This window comes from Rhagoletis zephyria, unplaced genomic scaffold (assembly GCF_001687245.7).
Source record: "Rhagoletis zephyria isolate East Lansing unplaced genomic scaffold, Rhagoletis_zephyria_1.1 Rzeph_scaffold_00582, whole genome shotgun sequence".
Lineage (NCBI taxonomy): Eukaryota > Metazoa > Arthropoda > Insecta > Diptera > Tephritidae > Rhagoletis > Rhagoletis zephyria.
This window is the reverse complement of record NW_016157666.1, coordinates 121,647-138,923: the sequence shown is the minus strand read 5'-3', so window position 1 is coordinate 138,923 and position 17,277 is coordinate 121,647. Positions and strand designations below refer to the sequence as shown.

At 40.4% G+C, this 17,277-nt stretch overlaps 1 protein-coding gene and 1 long non-coding RNA gene across 2 annotated transcripts; both read left to right on the top strand.

The window, feature by feature from the left end:
• The first annotated feature begins 5,588 nt into the window (after positions 1-5,588).
• Positions 5,589-8,530, top strand: LOC108360519 (uncharacterized). Its single transcript, XR_001847123.1, has 3 exons — positions 5,589-5,607; positions 5,684-5,764; positions 5,934-8,530. It is a non-coding gene; the product is annotated as an uncharacterized LOC108360519 (long non-coding RNA).
• A 6,333-nt stretch (positions 8,531-14,863) lies between these two features.
• LOC108360517 (uncharacterized) lies at positions 14,864-15,722 on the top strand. Its single transcript, XM_017612841.1, has 2 exons — positions 14,864-15,317; positions 15,400-15,722. The coding sequence occupies exons 1-2, from the start codon at positions 15,099-15,101 to the stop codon at positions 15,601-15,603; spliced, it is 423 nt and encodes a 140-aa protein (XP_017468330.1). The 5' UTR covers positions 14,864-15,098; the 3' UTR covers positions 15,604-15,722.
• The last annotated feature ends 1,555 nt before the right edge of the window (positions 15,723-17,277 follow it).

The window sequence follows — 17,277 nt, the reverse complement described above, 5'->3', positions numbered from 1 at the left end:
TGGTATCCCACTAACAATGATGTCTGCTGAAATATTGTTTTTTGCCACGACGGCGAGATTAGCTTTGAGCTCACACATCTCTTTACGTAGCTGCTCTAGATTCGCACATTCACTCTCAACTTTCACAAGCCTCACCGCAAAGTCTGGCTGACTTCCAAGACGTCAATTGCTTTGTATACGTACAAAGTATAAGGTTCCATAATGTCGAACTACAAAATATTGTCAATGTATACTGTAATATGTACAAGAGGTGAACACAACATTGTAATAAGTATGCGTGTGAACACAAACAAACAATGTAACAGATAAGCATCGGCTGAATATGAGTGAACAAATAGTATAATAATGTATCATATAATATTACATGTATTTTGTAAACGCAGCAATATAATGTAACATAGAATATTACATGTGTTTTGTAAACGCAGCAAGAGGCTGAGGAACATACCACGTGCAACATAAATTGTAATCGCAGTAAATACAGATATTTGCAATCAATCGGACTAATTTATTATTAACCTGCACTCCACTATTACATGGTGACAGAAGTGGTGCAAGTCATTTAATTAGAAATATGACTTCAAAAGAACGCGTGCCATCTGAGCTAGACTGCTCAAATTTGTCTAGGCAGTGGCCATCTTGGAAACGAAGTTTCCTCATGTACATGATGGCGAGTGGAAAAAACGAAGACAGCCATGATAAACAGTTCGCGACATTTTTGTGGCTTATCGGCCCGACGGCCATGGAAATCTAAAACACCATGCAAAGTACTACAGGCTTTTGAAAATTACTGCATGCCTCAAAAAAATGCGACCATGGAGTCATTCCACTTCAATAACATTGTGCAGTAAGAAAAGCAGACTTTCGGCGATTTCGAAACTGAATTGCGTAAGCAAATTCAGTTTTGTAGTTTCAACTGCACTTGCGGTACGTCATATGGTGGAAGAATGCTGAAAGACAGGATTATAATAGGAGTGTATAATAAGAAACTACAGCGTAAACTACTCGACGCTAAAAATGAATCGCTTCAAGGTATTGTCGATATTTGCAAAGCGTTTGAAGCAACTAACGCAAATAAGGAACTGCTTAACAAAAACGTGGGTCAACTACAAGTGAACAGAATCGTGCAGAATCACTCGACCAAACCAATCGTCCACGACAATTGGCGTTGCTGTAACTGTGGTGACATATTTACTCCAACACAATTGAGGACATGCAAAGCAAATGGTGTAAGTTGCCGAAAAGGTGGAAAACGCGGTAATTTTCAACAATACTGCAAGTCTAAAGGGAAACCAACGGATAACGATGGAAATCAAAATGCGAAAAGCGACAAGAAACCTTATCATAAAGTCTATTCGACATACTGGAACGACGAAGGTAAACTTTACGACATTGTTGAGGGGTATGCATATAATATAAGCGATCATAAATATATCTGTAGAGTAAATAGCGAGGGAAACAAACCACAGTGGACTAAGAAGTACCAAATAGGAAATAGGTTGTAATCATTTAAGCTCGATACCGGGTCGGACGTGAACTGTATTCCAATAAAATATATTAATGAATTAATAATTGAATTGAACAATAAGAAAGGATTTGAAAACGTTCCAATTTTCGACTATAATGGAAATAAAGTCAAAATATTTGGTATTATAAAACTAAAATGTAATGATCTAGTTCGGAAATCCATACATCATCCTCTTTTCTTCGTAGTAGGAAATCACCATGAGCCACTTTTAGNCGACTATAATGGAAATAAAGTCAAAATATTTGGTATTATAAACATCATCCTCTTTTCTTCGTAGTAGGAAATCACCATGAGCCACTTTTAGGGTTAGAATCATGTCTAGAGTTTCAATTAATAAAACGGTTAGACATAGGGAAGTCACTTGCTGTTATAAGACAGTAGAAGAGTTTGTGGAGAATAATCGAGATATTTTTGGGGGAATTGGAAAATTTCCGGGAACATTTACGATAATATTAAAGGAAAACTCTCAGCCATCACTGCACTATAAAAAACGGTTTCCCTTCGGTATAATGGAAAAACTAAAAGGGGAACTCGAGAACATGGCACGGGAGAAAATTATTTCACCAGTAAATTACCCAACGGAATGGGTAAACAATTTGCAAATAGTAGAGAAACCAAATGTAAAACTAAGGATTTGCTTAGACCCTAAACCTTTGAACAGATGCATACAACGAGAACATTTTCTAATTCCTACTATTGAAGACTTTACATCTAGGCTAGCAAACAAACGGGTTTTTTCGGTCTAAGATCTGTGCAGTGGATTCTGGCACATGACACTAGATAGGGTAAGCGCAGATTTGACGACGTGTATGACTCCATTTGGAAGATACAAATTTAACCCCGCACTCTTCGGTATAAATAGTGTGCCTGAAATGTTTCAATGTAAAATGGTGCAAATATATGGGGACATACCAGGCGTAATGGTTTACTTTGATGATGTGTGTATAGCCGCGGATAACGAGGCTGAACATGACGAAATTTTAGCTAAGGTGCTGGACCGCGCTAGGAAAAATGGAATTAAGTTTAATCCTGAAAAAATTCAGTATAAGAAATCACAAATTAAATTCATGGGTCACATATTGTCTGAAGGTCAGATCAAGCCAGTGAGTAAACACTTAGACGCAATATTAAATATGCAAAGCCGAAGTGCAAACAAGACGTCATGCGCTTACTAGGGTTGTTTAAGTATTTGGCTAAATTTATGCCAAACCTTTCAAAATTAACGGCAAATCTACGCCAACTCACTCATGATCGCACTGAATTTAATTTTGCGGCTGAACATGAGCAAGAATTAAATGTTTTACTTGAGATCATAACATCAGGTCCTGTCTTAGCAACCTATGACCCAAGTAAGCCCGCAGTTATTCAAACCGATGCATCCAAGGACGGACTGGGTGTCGTGTTAATACAAAACAATCACCCGGTCACCTTTGCATCCCGAACATTAAGTAAATCAGAAGAAAAGTGGGCACAAATTGAAAAAGAACTTTTAGCGATTCTCTTCGCATGCAAAAAGTTTCACTACCTAATATACCGTCGAGGGTTTATAGTTCATAGTGATCACAAACCATGGGAAACACTTGTAAAGCGTGATATAGATAACGTATCACTAAGGCCGCAACGTATGTTCATGGCACTGTTGAAATACCCGAAAATGGTGGTGATATATAAACCAGACAAGGAACTTCTGATAGCAGATTGCTTATCTCGGGCGCAACTAAGCGAATGTGTGGAAATTGAAAATTTAAAAGGGGTCATTCACACAGTAACCAAATCAGGTGGTTTATCTAAAGCAAATATGGATTCGTACCGCTCGGCACTGGAACGTGACGAAAATTTTTCGAAGTTGGTCCAATTTGTTACCAATAATTGGTCACCCTTTCATTCGCTGGATAACTTTGGTAGAGAATACTAAAATAAAAGTGTGAATTACATTATGAAAATGGGTTGTTGTTTAGGGACCATCGACTCGTAATCCCAACAGAACTGCAGTCGAAAATCGCAAAGTGGGTGCACGCACCTCACATGGGCATAGAAAAGACGCTTGCACGAGCAAGAGCAAACTACTTTTGGCCAAACATGAATACACAAATCAATGAGATCGTGACGTCCTGTGTCATTTGTGAGAAGTTCACGCGCAATAATCAAAACGAAAAACTTGTTCAGGGTGAGACACCCAAATATCCGTGGGATATAGTTGCCATGGATTTGTTTGAGTATGGGGGCAGCAACTTCTTGTCAGTCATTGATGCATACTCGGGTTTCTTAATAGTGGAGCGTCTGTGTAATAAAACCTCTACTCATATCATTTGTAAACTTAAAGAAAATTTTAATACATTAGGTTATCCAACAACAATCCGCTGCGATAATTCTCCATTTGGTTTAGCTGAATTTGAAAAATTTGCTGACAAACATAACATTATACTACAATTCTCAAGTCCATATTATGCGCAAAGTAATGGACTTGCTGAAAAAGGAGTAGCCATCGCAAAAAATATACTTAAAAGATGCTATGAAGCATATGATATAGAACACTACCAATACAGGATACTGGAATATAATACCATACCTGTGGCCAGCATGGGATTAGCCCCAGTGCAATTATTTTTTGGTAGAATGGTAGAAACAAGAATTCCAGTTTCAAACATATTGCTTGAAAGGAAGTATATAGGAGAGGAAACCGTTAAACAAAAGATTCAAGAAAAGAGAGAGAAACAAAGATTTTATTATAATAGAAACTCGAAATCCTTACCGGTATTGAGCTTGGGTGATCTCGTTATTTTTAAGAAAAGCGGAAGGGAATGGAATTACGTAACTGTGGTAGGAAATGTAAACGATCGTTCATATATTCTCAGGGATAGCTTTAATAACTTCTTCAGGCGTAATAGGAGGTTTATTGCCAAAACTAAAAATTGTGACTTTAACGCCAGTGAAGCTTCCTTTGAAGAAAATATCAGGCCGAATGTACCAGATCCAGGTGATCTACAGGAAATGAATATCATGGCTCCTCCAGGTACGAATGAAAATAGCATTAAAAGTTGTGAACTGGTTTGTAATGTGGACGATTCAGAAATACCAGAACCTAGTGATTCATCATTGGACGAGTATGATACAGCTGGTAGTGATGAATCTGAAGCAGAAAATAATAGTAGTCGAGCAAGAAGCGAAAGTAATGAGAATAGTGAGGGAAGCAATATAATAGAACAATATCACACACCAAGTGGTAGAATAGTGCATCCACCCAAGAGATATGGGTGGGAGTAAAAAAAAGAAAAACAAGCATGTAATATGTAAAAGAGGTGAACACAACATTGTAATAAGTATATGTGTGAACACAGACTAGCAATGTAACAGATAAGCATCGGCTGGATATGAGTGAACACATAGTATAATAATGTATCATATAATATTACATGTATTTTGTAAACGCAGCAATATAATGTAACATAGAATATTACATGTATTTTGTAAGCGCAGCAATAGGTTGGATCTCTAAAATTACACACTAATAAGTTCTTGGCTGAAGCACATACCACGTGCAACATAAATTGTAATCGCAATAAATACAGATATTTTCAATCAATCGGACTAATTTATTATTAACCTGCACTCCATTATTACATATACTGTTCCAAAACGCAGCCGATTAGTTATCGGAACGTATCGCTTTAGCAATCAGCGCATCAGAAACAAAGTTGATGCTTCGTTTGTTATTGGTTACCATTGGTGTTTTAAATATGGAAAATTGAGAAAAATTGTTCATTGCTATATTGAGTATATAAAATATGCAATGTATATGGTTGCAATGTGTCGCAACTCTGCATATACAAACAGTTTGAATACCGCAGTATAACAGTTTCCAAACATTGTATTGATGCGTTTTGGAAGTCAGCCTCTTTCATACTCTCCTTAAACGAAATCTGTATTTCTATAAATTATTTTTGAAGTGAAACTTCTTAGGCGGCGGTATCGCGAAAACGGAGAGTGAAATTTTTAACACTGAAAACGTTACATGAGTGAGAAGGAAGATATAGGTAGTATAGGGAAGGGGAAAAAAGAAATAAAGCGCCGCATGACGGGTACGAGTACCTACATATGTACATATATATGTATGTTTGAGTGCACGTATGTATGTATACTCGTTGCGCATTTCAGCTCGACCGCTACCAAGCAATATATGTATAAACTATTCATGCTCTGCAATTTTTAAAAAGGAATGAGCAGCCTGTTAGCCTGGTAAGTAAATTCTTTGCTTTATAATAAGTGATCATAGCTATATAGACAGAAAAAGAAAGTACTACATTGTTTTGTGTGGCGTAACATTTTTTATTGTGTAATAGTAATTTGTTGAAAAAAGTTATTTACATTCCGCTGTTGTAATAATTGCGAAACTTTTCTCTTAAAGTTTTAGCACATTCCGTTGAATTCCGAGCTGAACTGGTCTGTATATTCGTTAATTCGAAATTATTACCATTTGGTGCCTGATAATTTGGTATTTCATTTGACATCAAATAATTGTGCAGATAACAACATGCTGCTGTTACCTTTGAAGCTATCTCTGTTTGGAAATGAGTTCGGCAAAGTAGAAAACCACGTTGTCCCAAATAAGTCGAGTAAGTGTCTTCCACTTGTTTATTGCTTCACGTTCTTGAATATTCTACCCCAAGATCACCAGATACTCCTTATATACATACATACAGAAGTATATGAGCACAATACGTACATATGTGTTCTACTCCTAAGTACATCAGCTATAAAAACGTCTCGCTAGAGCGCGAACAATAATAATACGCATAATATGTATGATAAGCGATGACATTGAAAAATGAACTCATGTTGGTTGTATTGGTGCATCCAGCGGGTGTTGATGAGCAGATCTGAATGTAAGTATGTTCCTGTACTAACGATGCCCAACGTTGCATTTGACCAATACCTTACTGTAACTCTTGAACATCCTACCGGGCTGAACCCATGCGGTTCAGTAATTCTTTAGATGGGCCTGTTAATCGGCATAATTTCTGTACCGGCCGCTGACATCGGTGTTTGGTAAAAAGTCCGTTCCAGGTTTTCTGGTTAGAATTGTATTCGATGGTGACTACGCGAACCAAACCATCACTGCCCGGATGCACGTCGATGACCCTTCCTATGCGCCAAAATGTTGGGGGGAGATTCTTATTCCGGATGAGGACGACGTCGTCGCGCTGAATGTTTGGCTCCGGTCTCGTCCAGACTGCAGGGTATTTAGGTATTCGCTTTGCCAGCGACGCCAAAAGTATTCCAGCATTCGGTGACGAAGTTGCCAATAATGCAAACGATTCTCTGGAACTTCTGGTAATAAAGGTTCCGGACGACAATTCAACGGGCGGCCAATAATAAAATCATCGTATAAAGCCAGCAATGACCGTCATTTGAGGCAGGCTGCTATACGCGTCAAAAGAGTGTTAAGCTCGGGGAAGCGCATTGTTTGACGACGACCCATGACTCGCTGCTTCCCAAAGGCCACCGTGATGAGGTGAGGATGGTGTAATAAACTTCCAGTGGGTTCCTACAGCCACCAAGTGTTGTTGTGCTTACACGTTCACCCATGCCTGTAAATCCTCCTGCATTTGTCGATTCGCACCAATAAACTGAGTACCATTATCGCTGCATAAGGTAGCGCAGATGCCTCATCGACTCACGAAGCGGTCGTACACGTTTGTAAATGCTTGTGTACTCAAGTCCTCTGCCAGCTCAATATGAACTGCACGCGATGCCATACAAACGAAAATGGCTGCATAGGTTTTTGTCGTAACTGCTGAGCGCTTGCTGCCAACTCGAACTTGGAAGGGTCACAGTAATCCAAGCCACTGCGGTAAAATGGTGGTGCCACAAGGACACGCTTCTTTGGTAACGACGCCATCTGTTGCCGCTGCGTAATTTGCAGATGTCTTCGACATGCGGTGCACCTCCAGATGTCAGATTTTACCTGGGCCCGCGCACATATGAGCCAAAAGCGTTGTCGGAGAAACTGGAGCATCTGCTGTATGCCACCATGAAAGCAGCGCTTATGTGCATCTGCGACCATTAAATCTGCTAGAGTGCCGCGTGGGACTATGATTTGGTGTCGCCGATCGTTACTCATGTCAGCGTTGGTTAGTCGGCCCCCTACTCTCAATATTCCATTTTCATTCAGAAACGGATTTAGAGGTAGAAGTGGACTGCGACCCTCAATTCTGGAATTAGTACAAGTGCTTTAATTTCCTGTTTGAAAGTATTACCTTGTGCCTGACGAATGTGTAGGACCAGCGCCCAGTTCGTACGTACAAAATTTGCTGGAATCGGAAAGGTAAAGCTATATGAAATCTGAATAGTTTAAATTGAGACAATAAATAGATTAGAGTGAATATTTATTCGTTAGTCGTGCAGTTCTTCCTCCCTCAGTTTTCGCTCCGAACGTTAGCATTTCTTCCCCTATTACTACCAAACCCATGCAACTAACAAGATCACGCAATCGGAAAAGAATGAAAAACGTAAATTTCTGAGCGTTTTTCGCATCTGCCTAAAAATGAAAACAAACAAAGAAAACGAAAAAGGCGCAGTGATTGAGTGCCATTATATTGGTATTTATTATAAAATATAAAAAGTGAAACTTGATAAACATTAGCAAAAAAAAGTTCATAAAATATGGTTTTAATGATTGAGAGTGTTTTACAACCGCATATTATCGGCACCGGTCGATTTTTCAATGCCAACGTTCTGACCACAACTGTGCACCCACTTTTCACGCAAATTTACGCCTCTTGACAAATCAAACAGATGCACAAACTTGTTCCACTCACAAAGCACTTCATATTATATCATAAATTTGTAATAAATCAAAATTTATAATTAAACTCGCTGCGGAAAACACATAAAATCGCTAAAATATCACTACGAAGAGCTAGGAGACGATGTAAACAGAACCAAAAAATATCAAAAACGCTACGAAAACTTTTTTCTGAAAATCGATTACAAATACAACGATGGCGGATTACGTGATCTGTAGTCGTTGGTTCATGTACCAAACCGGTTGTTGTTGTTATTGTTGCTATTATTTCTATTTTTGCTTGCACGTATGTTGCCATTTCCAAAGTTTCAACTATGGCTATTGCTTCTGTAAGCAGATCGATTATTTTGCCGGTAATTGTTGTTGCTATAATTGTTTGAAAATTGCCTATTATGCCTGTAACTATTAGTGTTACGTGTTGGTTTAAATCCTCCAAAGTTCCCACGAAAATGCCTGAAATTGTTACCACCACGCACCCGAAAAGCCATAACCTGCCGCTCTTATATTTCGTTGTTTTGTTCTACTATTAACTTTGCTACTACGTCCTTGGAGTCCGAAAAAGAGGAAGATAAAATGGATTTAACTAAATCAGACGGCATTCAGCATGCAACAGTTTGCTCGACGGCCATTTCGTGAGCTTTCACCTGCGTAATCCCTTCGATAATCAAGGAACGTACTAGTGCGGCTAACTCTTCCACACGTTTAGCAAAATCGGCATAGTTGTTGTTGCTGACATGCAACGCCGCTATTTTGCCTGCGACAACATTACAGTTATCAGGCTTACAGCCTTATTCTGTATCACGAACAATAGGCAACACGAACGAATCGTCTGCAGATGACAACATCTCGGATCACGATTTTATTACTTTATCGGTCGTCTTAGTCTTGCTTTTCATATATTACGTTGCAATGTCCTCGGTAGCATTTAAACCGGCTAGAATTATGGCGCCGGACTAATTTTTAAAGCCTTCTTCTGCAGACGAATCGTTCGTGTTCAATGGTAGCCGTTTTTTTTATGTTGTAGTTTTACATGTAGTTGGTTCAGACCCGTTACATTGGTATCATTACTGCGTGCCTGTGTTTGCTCACAACTGATTCTGCTTCTTTCCATGGTTTGTCCAGTGGCTTGTTCACGGCCGACTTAGGACTTTGGTGACGAGCCTGCTTTTTCGACTGCTGTGACTGACGATTTGGATCTTAATGCCCGCAAAGCTGCTTGCCCTGTCCAGTGAGTAACTAATATAATGTATTCCCAGCCGATGCTCCAATGACAATTGTCTGCGCTGCTATATCTATAAAATCTTCTTTATGCCCACCATATCCATGATCAGACGTATAGACAACATTATTTTCCCTTGATGAGAATATGGCAAACACTTTTAGACGACGAGTAGGTGTCACAATACCCAATGCAAAAACTGATGAATTTGTCGCTCTTATTGCAGATGACGCGCTGACGGTCTCCATGTAATTTACGTGGAACGTATAGGCATACTTGCCGAAATCGCCGGGATACACCTGCGTTGCTGTAACGAGTGGGCTTACCAATGTAGGCTGCAGTAACCTTAGGAGCTGTGTGGCTATCACCACAGTTGAGGAAAATCTCAAGAGTCCGAGTTTAATTAAAAATTTATTGATGTGACTCGTTTGGCAGTTCGTCCAGAAAAGAACGACTGGCCTTTTATTTTATTTCCCTAATTTGACATTTTAGACATTTGACGTTTTATAATTGTAGTAGATTAGCCTAAGGCTGGTGTTGCAGTGCCAAACGAGTGTGCCGTTACACTATATCGTGATATATGTTAGGTCTGCGCAAACTTTGAAATTTTGCCAATAAGTGTCTTTAACCAGAGGGTCATTACACACCCATTCGAGGGTGCGAAACGAAAAAAAATCCTATTCGGCGCTAGGCGAAAGTTTGCAACTACCGTGTCTTAGGCCCCAGGATTACCTGAAAAGATCTGAGAACATGCAGGGAGTTTTTATTTGATTTAATCCACAGCCCTTTCTAATTTTACCAAAATATTGCTCTGGCAGAGTTTCTGGTTCTTATATACTCGAATTCATTGTTTTACAATATAAACCACAAAGGTCGCAAGCTTTGGATGTTAAGAAGCTAGCCTTTAATAAAGGAAAACTGTAAATATTTTCGGAAGTATTCCAAAATTCACTCCGAGCTATGCTACGAAAAACGAAAAATTCACATGCTGCAAACCTTGCGGAAACATGTGCAGCATTGCCAGCTTTCAGTTGTTTTTCGAAGACAGCTGAATGAAGGAAAACAAAGTGGAAAGGAATTAAAAAAAAACACTCATGGAGTAAAATGGTTTGATATTACATATTTTGAAGGAAACGATGGATTTTATTGCATTTGCAATTATAGCAGCACAGTAACCATGGGCACTATAATGTCAGCTTCTGGTTGAATGGTTGAACGACAAGCCAAAACTTCTCCTATGCGTGAAGAACTGGTTCTCAATCCAGTTAATGCAATAACAGCTTCTTCCAAGCCATTGAAAACATGCACTTTGTTAGGTCCACCACCTGTTACGCTTGCTTCTGCCTTCAGCCGCGCTTAGGAATTATAACCCTTACTAAGTAAAATTCTCCTTTCTGTGTTGTCCGAGAGGAGGGGCTTTCGCATGTCAAAGGTATACAACATTTCTTGTGCATATCACTCCGGTTACGCCAACCACAGTATTTTTGCGCAGAACCTACATCGAAATTTGCAAAAACCGAATTTATTAATAAGCTAGTGGTCGGAAATTTAAAGCCTTAGTTTTGAATAAAATTTTAATCCTTTGGTTACACGTGTATGTTAAAGTTTTTGGATTTTGCTCCTTATTGAGAAACTTGGGTACAGTTTAGTTATTTGTACAATGATTTTGGGTTGTTGTATCCAAACGCATCAAACAAAAAACTTTAACATGCGCCAAAGGATTAAAATTTAATTTAAAACAAAACAAACAGTATGCTGCAATCCGAATCGTATTTTTTAACTTTCAAAATTCGTAACAATGGCATGCCTAAAAACGAACGAGTAAGAAATTGACAGATTTTTTGCGCAATTCTGTACGAAAACAATTCGTGTCGGAGGCAAGATAAAAGATGTAAATCGATGTGTGTTTGCAGGAAATATTAGTGGTGTTCATTTAAACAGATAAATTTGCCTTTCGCATAAACGTATATTTTTATCCACTGCTTTATATAAACGACCAAAAAAGAATCTTTGTTGCCTCTTATCGAGAAACTTGGGTCCGGTTTAGTTATTTGTACAATGATTTTCGGTTGTTGTGTCCAAACGCATAACCTGAATACAAAAATTTTAACAAACACGTGTAATCAATGGATTAAAATTTAAATTAAAATAAATGCTTCAAATTTCCGTCCACTAGTTTATTAATAAATTCGGTTTGAACTATGCACTTTTTTGTAAATTTCGATGTGGGCTCTGCGCAAAAATACTGTGGCGTAGCCTGAGTTATATGCACAATAAATGTTGTATACCTTTGGCATGCGGAAACCGCTCTTCTCCGGCAACACTGAAAGGAGAATTCTACTTAGCAAGGGTTACAATCCTTAAGCGCGGCCGAAGGCAGAAGCAAGCTCAACAGGTGTTTGACCTAATAAAGTGCATGTTTTCAATGACTTGGAAGAAGCTGTTATTGCCTTAAGTGGATTGAGAACCAGTTCGTCAGGCATAGGCGGAGTACTGGCTTGTGGTACAACAATTCAACCAGAAGCTGACATAGATGAGCCCATGCTTACCATGCCCGACCGCTCCGCTAAACTTTTGTAAAATCATTCCTGTTGAGGCACCAGAGCCCTCACCGGGTTAAATCAGAATTCATGAAGGGCAACTCATAACGGGAGGAACATCCGACCCAGTTGTATTGGTTCCGTCGCTCGCATTTGAAAGGTATGTAAATTGTTTTCATAGCAACAGCACAACTGTTACTTCCTAGTCACATATGTATGTACGTATGCAAACATTCAATTCACATACTTGTTACATAAATATGTACATCACCGCTAGTCGTCAGCTGCAGCAACTAATCCATCACCACCTCACCGCACTTTCTTCGTCTTCGCCAACAACATCTTTCGCCTTCGCTTTACCTACTACATTTGCTATTGCGGTGACCACAATAGCAATAACAATTGCAGGATCTTCGAAAAATTCCCCTTGCATTCACACAGCATTGGATCAACTCCAATCGACTTGTCAAGCAAAGCAACAGGCAGAGCATTAGCACGCACCATCATGCAAACATCATCGTCATCGCTGTTCGGAACAAGAATACGCACCAAATTACATACATATGTACTATCCGCTATCTCTAATTAATTACAGTCCGCTATTTACTAAAAAATATGATTTTATTTGTGAATATAAACTAAATTAAGCGTAAGTAAAAGAAACAAAAAGTTAGTAAAGTAAGAAACAAAAGTGAACTAAGAAATAAATAAATAGAATTCAACTTCCAAAAAGGAAAGAAAAACGCCTCTTTTCTTCACCATATTTTCTGGTTCTTCGAGCCCGATGTACGGTTCAAGAGACATTGTATCGTTTTTTTCGCTAAATAAACTACCGACGTTAGATTTTATCATCTTTTTACAAAAATAAAAAATGCAGAATAACAAGTCGGAAGATGTTGAAGTGCAAATTCCTCAACACTGCGTCGAAGTTTGTCGCGACGTTCGTACAAAGGTTTGTCAGCGTGATTCTATCATGGCGCGTCTAAATGCACTAAATGTCCTGACCAGTCAACTTAACACATTAACCATCGCGCATTTAGAAGCAAAACTTGCCCTGGTCGAGCGTTATTATAATTCATACGACGAATTACAAACGCAGCTGGAAATACTAGATCAGACGCAGTTGCTCGAAGATCATCGCACCGCAGTAGATGAGAGTTATTGTGCCGTCAAGGCACTGTATGCAGACAAATGTTGAAAAATTTCAATATCTGAGGTCAAGCTTGACAGGGTGTGCTGCTAGAGTGATACAATCGTTGGAGGTGACTAGTGCGAACTATCAAAAGGCGCTGGAATTGCTAGAAACCCGTTACGACAACAAGCGTATAATTCTCCAGAGCCATCTGCAGCACATCTTTGATAGCCAGCGGTTAGCAAACCACAACGTTGCCAATATACGTGACTTCATCGACAAAATCAGCTCCAACATGCAAGCAATGCAAACAATGGCTAATACAACGCAAATTACAGACGGGTTAATTTTGTATTTGGTCGTATCAAAATTGGATCACAACACGCAAATGAAATGGGAGGAGGAAGTAGCAGAAAAATGGGATCGAGCAGCACAGTCACAAGTTCTACGAATGCCAACATGGGAGGATTTGGTAAAATTTTTGCAGCGTCGATGCCAACTCATCGACATCGTTGATGTCAGTAAGGATCCACCGAAGTCGCTCAGTGGTACCGCACGTCAAGCATCATCCTCGTCGTCTGCGGCGCCAAAGCCTCACAAAACTACAAAACAATTGTCGTTTGTCGCTACATACCAACAACAAAAATGCAACCTGTGCGATGAAGCTATAAGTCACAACGCGTTCAACTGCACGGCCTTCATGAAACTTACGTCTAGTTCGCGGTATGACGTAGCAAAGAAAAAATGCTTTATTTGAATTTTTTGGGCTTAAATCACACATCAAAAGAGTGCCTATCATCGCGCAGGTGTCAAGTTTGTCATGTGAGCCATCACACGCTGCTCCATCGAAGTCACCCAACAACACCATCGTCGCCACAATCTTCAGCTCAAGTTCAACCGCCGTCATCGTCTTTACAATCATCAACCGCCTTGCAATCGTCATCGAAACCAACCGTACTTCAGGTATGTTACAACACCGATCAAATTATATTAGCCACATTAGACCTTCTTCTAGGCGCAGACGTGTTTTACGACCTACTCATGGTAGGCCAGATTAGGTTGTGTGACAAACTTCCAATATTACAGAAAACCAAACTAGGTTGGGTTGTAGCGGGAACCGTTACCAATCACTCACACCTATCTTCGGCTGCGTTAGTTTCTTCATATACCACGTCGGTTAGCACAGATTGCCTCTTATCCACCACCAAGATGTCGCAATTGACGTTTAACTCATCACAACAGAAAACCGAATCCCCATCTCTAGAGCCATCTTGTGATGATATTTTATAGCGGTTTTGGCAATTTTAGCAACATTCACAACCACATAAGAGGCTTACTTCGGGCGATTTGGAGTGCGAAAACTACTTCCGTGATACAACAAAAATATGTCCCACCACAGGTAAATTCATCGTAAGTCTTCCGTTCAAAGAAGCACCACATTTTCTAGGCAGCTCACACGACATATCTCTTCTCCGTTTGTTGTCCACTAATCAAAATTACGTCGCGATAAGGAACTTCAAGCTGTTACGCTCGGGCCTCGGGCACATGATACGCATACCGATGNAGTCACAAGTTCTACGAATGCCAACATGGGAGGATTTGGTAAAATTTTTGCAGCGTCGATGCCAACTCATCGACATCGTTGATGTCAGTAAGGATCCACCGAAGTCGCTCAGTGGTACCGCACGTCAAGCATCATCCTCGTCGTCTGCGGCGCCAAAGCCTCACAAAACTACAAAACAATTGTCGTTTGTCGCTACATACCAACAACAAAAATGCAACCTGTGCGATGAAGCTATAAGTCACAACGCGTTCAACTGCACGGCCTTCATGAAACTTACGTCTAGTTCGCGGTATGACGTAGCAAAGAAAAAATGCTTTATTTGAATTTTTTGGGCTTAAATCACACATCAAAAGAGTGCCTATCATCGCGCAGGTGTCAAGTTTGTCATGTGAGCCATCACACGCTGCTCCATCGAAGTCACCCAACAACACCATCGTCGCCACAATCTTCAGCTCAAGTTCAACCGCCGTCATCGTCTTTACAATCATCAACCGCCTTGCAATCGTCATCGAAACCAACCGTACTTCAGGTATGTTACAACACCGATCAAAATATATTATATATATCTGGTAGGCCAGATTAGGTTGTGTGACAAACTTCCAATATTACAGAAAACCAAACTTGGTTGGGTTGTAGCGGGAACCGTTACTAATCACTCACACCTATCTTCGGCTGCGTTAGTTTCTTCATATACCACGTCGGTTAGCACCGATTGCCTCTTATCCACCACCAAGATGTCGCAATTGACGTTTAACTCATCACAACAGAAAACCGAATCCCCATCTCTAGAGCCATCTTGTGATGATATTTTATAGCGGTTTTGGCAATTTTAGCAACATTCACAACCACATAAGAGGCTTACTTCGGGCGATTTGGAGTGCGAAAACTACTTCCGTGATACAACAAAAATATGTCCCACCACAGGTAAATTCATCGTAAGGCTTCCGTTCAAAGAAGCACCACATTTTCTAGGCAGCTCACACGACATATCTCTTCTCCGTTTGTTGTTCACTGAATCAAAATTACGTCGCGATAAGGAACTTCAAGCTGATTACGCCGGCTTTATGCAGGAATACATTGACCTCGTCGGGCACACGATACGCATACCAATGCCTGGCGGCTCGGTCAGTGTTGCGGTGTTCATTTGCTTCAGCTCCAAGGCCGTCCATCTCGAGTTGGTGCCCGATCTCACATCAGCAGCATTTATTGCCGCTTTGAAGCGTTTTATCGCTCGTCGTGGAAGGTGTCGGGTTATCTACTCGGATAACGCAACGAATTATGTGGGCGCCAATCGCGAGCTTTTTCAACAATTCATGTCACAACAGCATAACGATGAAGTGCAACAGGCTTGCTGTGCAGAAGGCATCGAGTGGAAGTGTATACCACCCCGCTCTCCTCACTTCGGTGGCCTGTGGGAGAGCGCAGTGAAGCAACCCAAACATTATCTGCGCCGAGCCATCGGGGCTCATATTCTAACGCAAGATGAGTTGCGTACATTTGTTGCCAGGCAGAAGCGATTACAAATAGCCTACCACCAACGCCCATAACAAGTTCCCCAGACGATATGCGTCCTGTAACACCAGCCCATCTTCTTATCGGTCGCTCACTCACCAGCATACCAGAACCCTCAATTTCATCGTCAAAACCGGGAGTGCTAAAGCACTATCAATTATCCCAGTGGATACAACAACAATTTTGGGGACGCTGGAGCAAAGAATATTTGTGAGAATTGGAACAGCGGAAAAAATGGAAAACACAATCACCAAATTTAAAGTCAAATCATTTGGCACTATTGCAAGAAGACAATACTCCCCCATTAAAATGGCCAGTGGGCCGCATCGTAGAAGCTATCACAGGCACAGACGGAAAGGTACGCGTTGTTCTCGAAAAAACAGCGACGGGCATACATAAAAGGGCGATAACTAGAGTCGCTAAGCTACCAAAAGAGTTCAATTCCAACATTTCTCTGGGAAACCAAATTTCCATGGGGCTGGGTGGATGTTGAGGCACCAGAGCCCTCAACTGGTTAATAGAGAACTCATGAAGGGCAACTCATAACGGGAGAAACATCCGACCCAGTTGTATTGGTTCCGTCGCTCGCATTTGAAAGGTAGGTAAATTGTTTTCATAGCAACAGCACAACTGTTACTTCCTAGTCACATATGTATGTACGTATGCAAACATTCACATACTTGTTACATAAATATGTACATCACCGCTAGTCGTCAGCTGCAGCAACTAATCCATCACCACCTCACCGCAATTTCTTCGTCTTCGCCAACAACATCTTTCGCCTTCGCTTTACCTACTAATAACAACATGCAGGATCTTCGAAAAAGCTCCCCTTGCATTCACACAGCAACTCAACTCCAATCGACTTGTCAAGCAAAGCAACAGGCAGAGCATTAGCACCCACCAACGCGCAAACATCGTCGTCATCGCTGTTCAGAACAAGAATACGCACAAAATTACATACATATGTACAATCC

What these genes read in the sequence shown, in the direction of transcription:
- LOC108360517 (XM_017612841.1), top strand. Translation starts at nt 15,099, where the DNA reads ATGCTTTATTTGAATTTTTTGGGCTTAAATCACACATCAAAAGAGTGC. An exon ending in CGAAACCAACCGTACTTCAG is followed by an intron (nt 15,318 to 15,399) that starts GTATGTTACAAC and finishes CCAATATTACAG; the next exon opens with AAAACCAAACTTGGTTGGGT.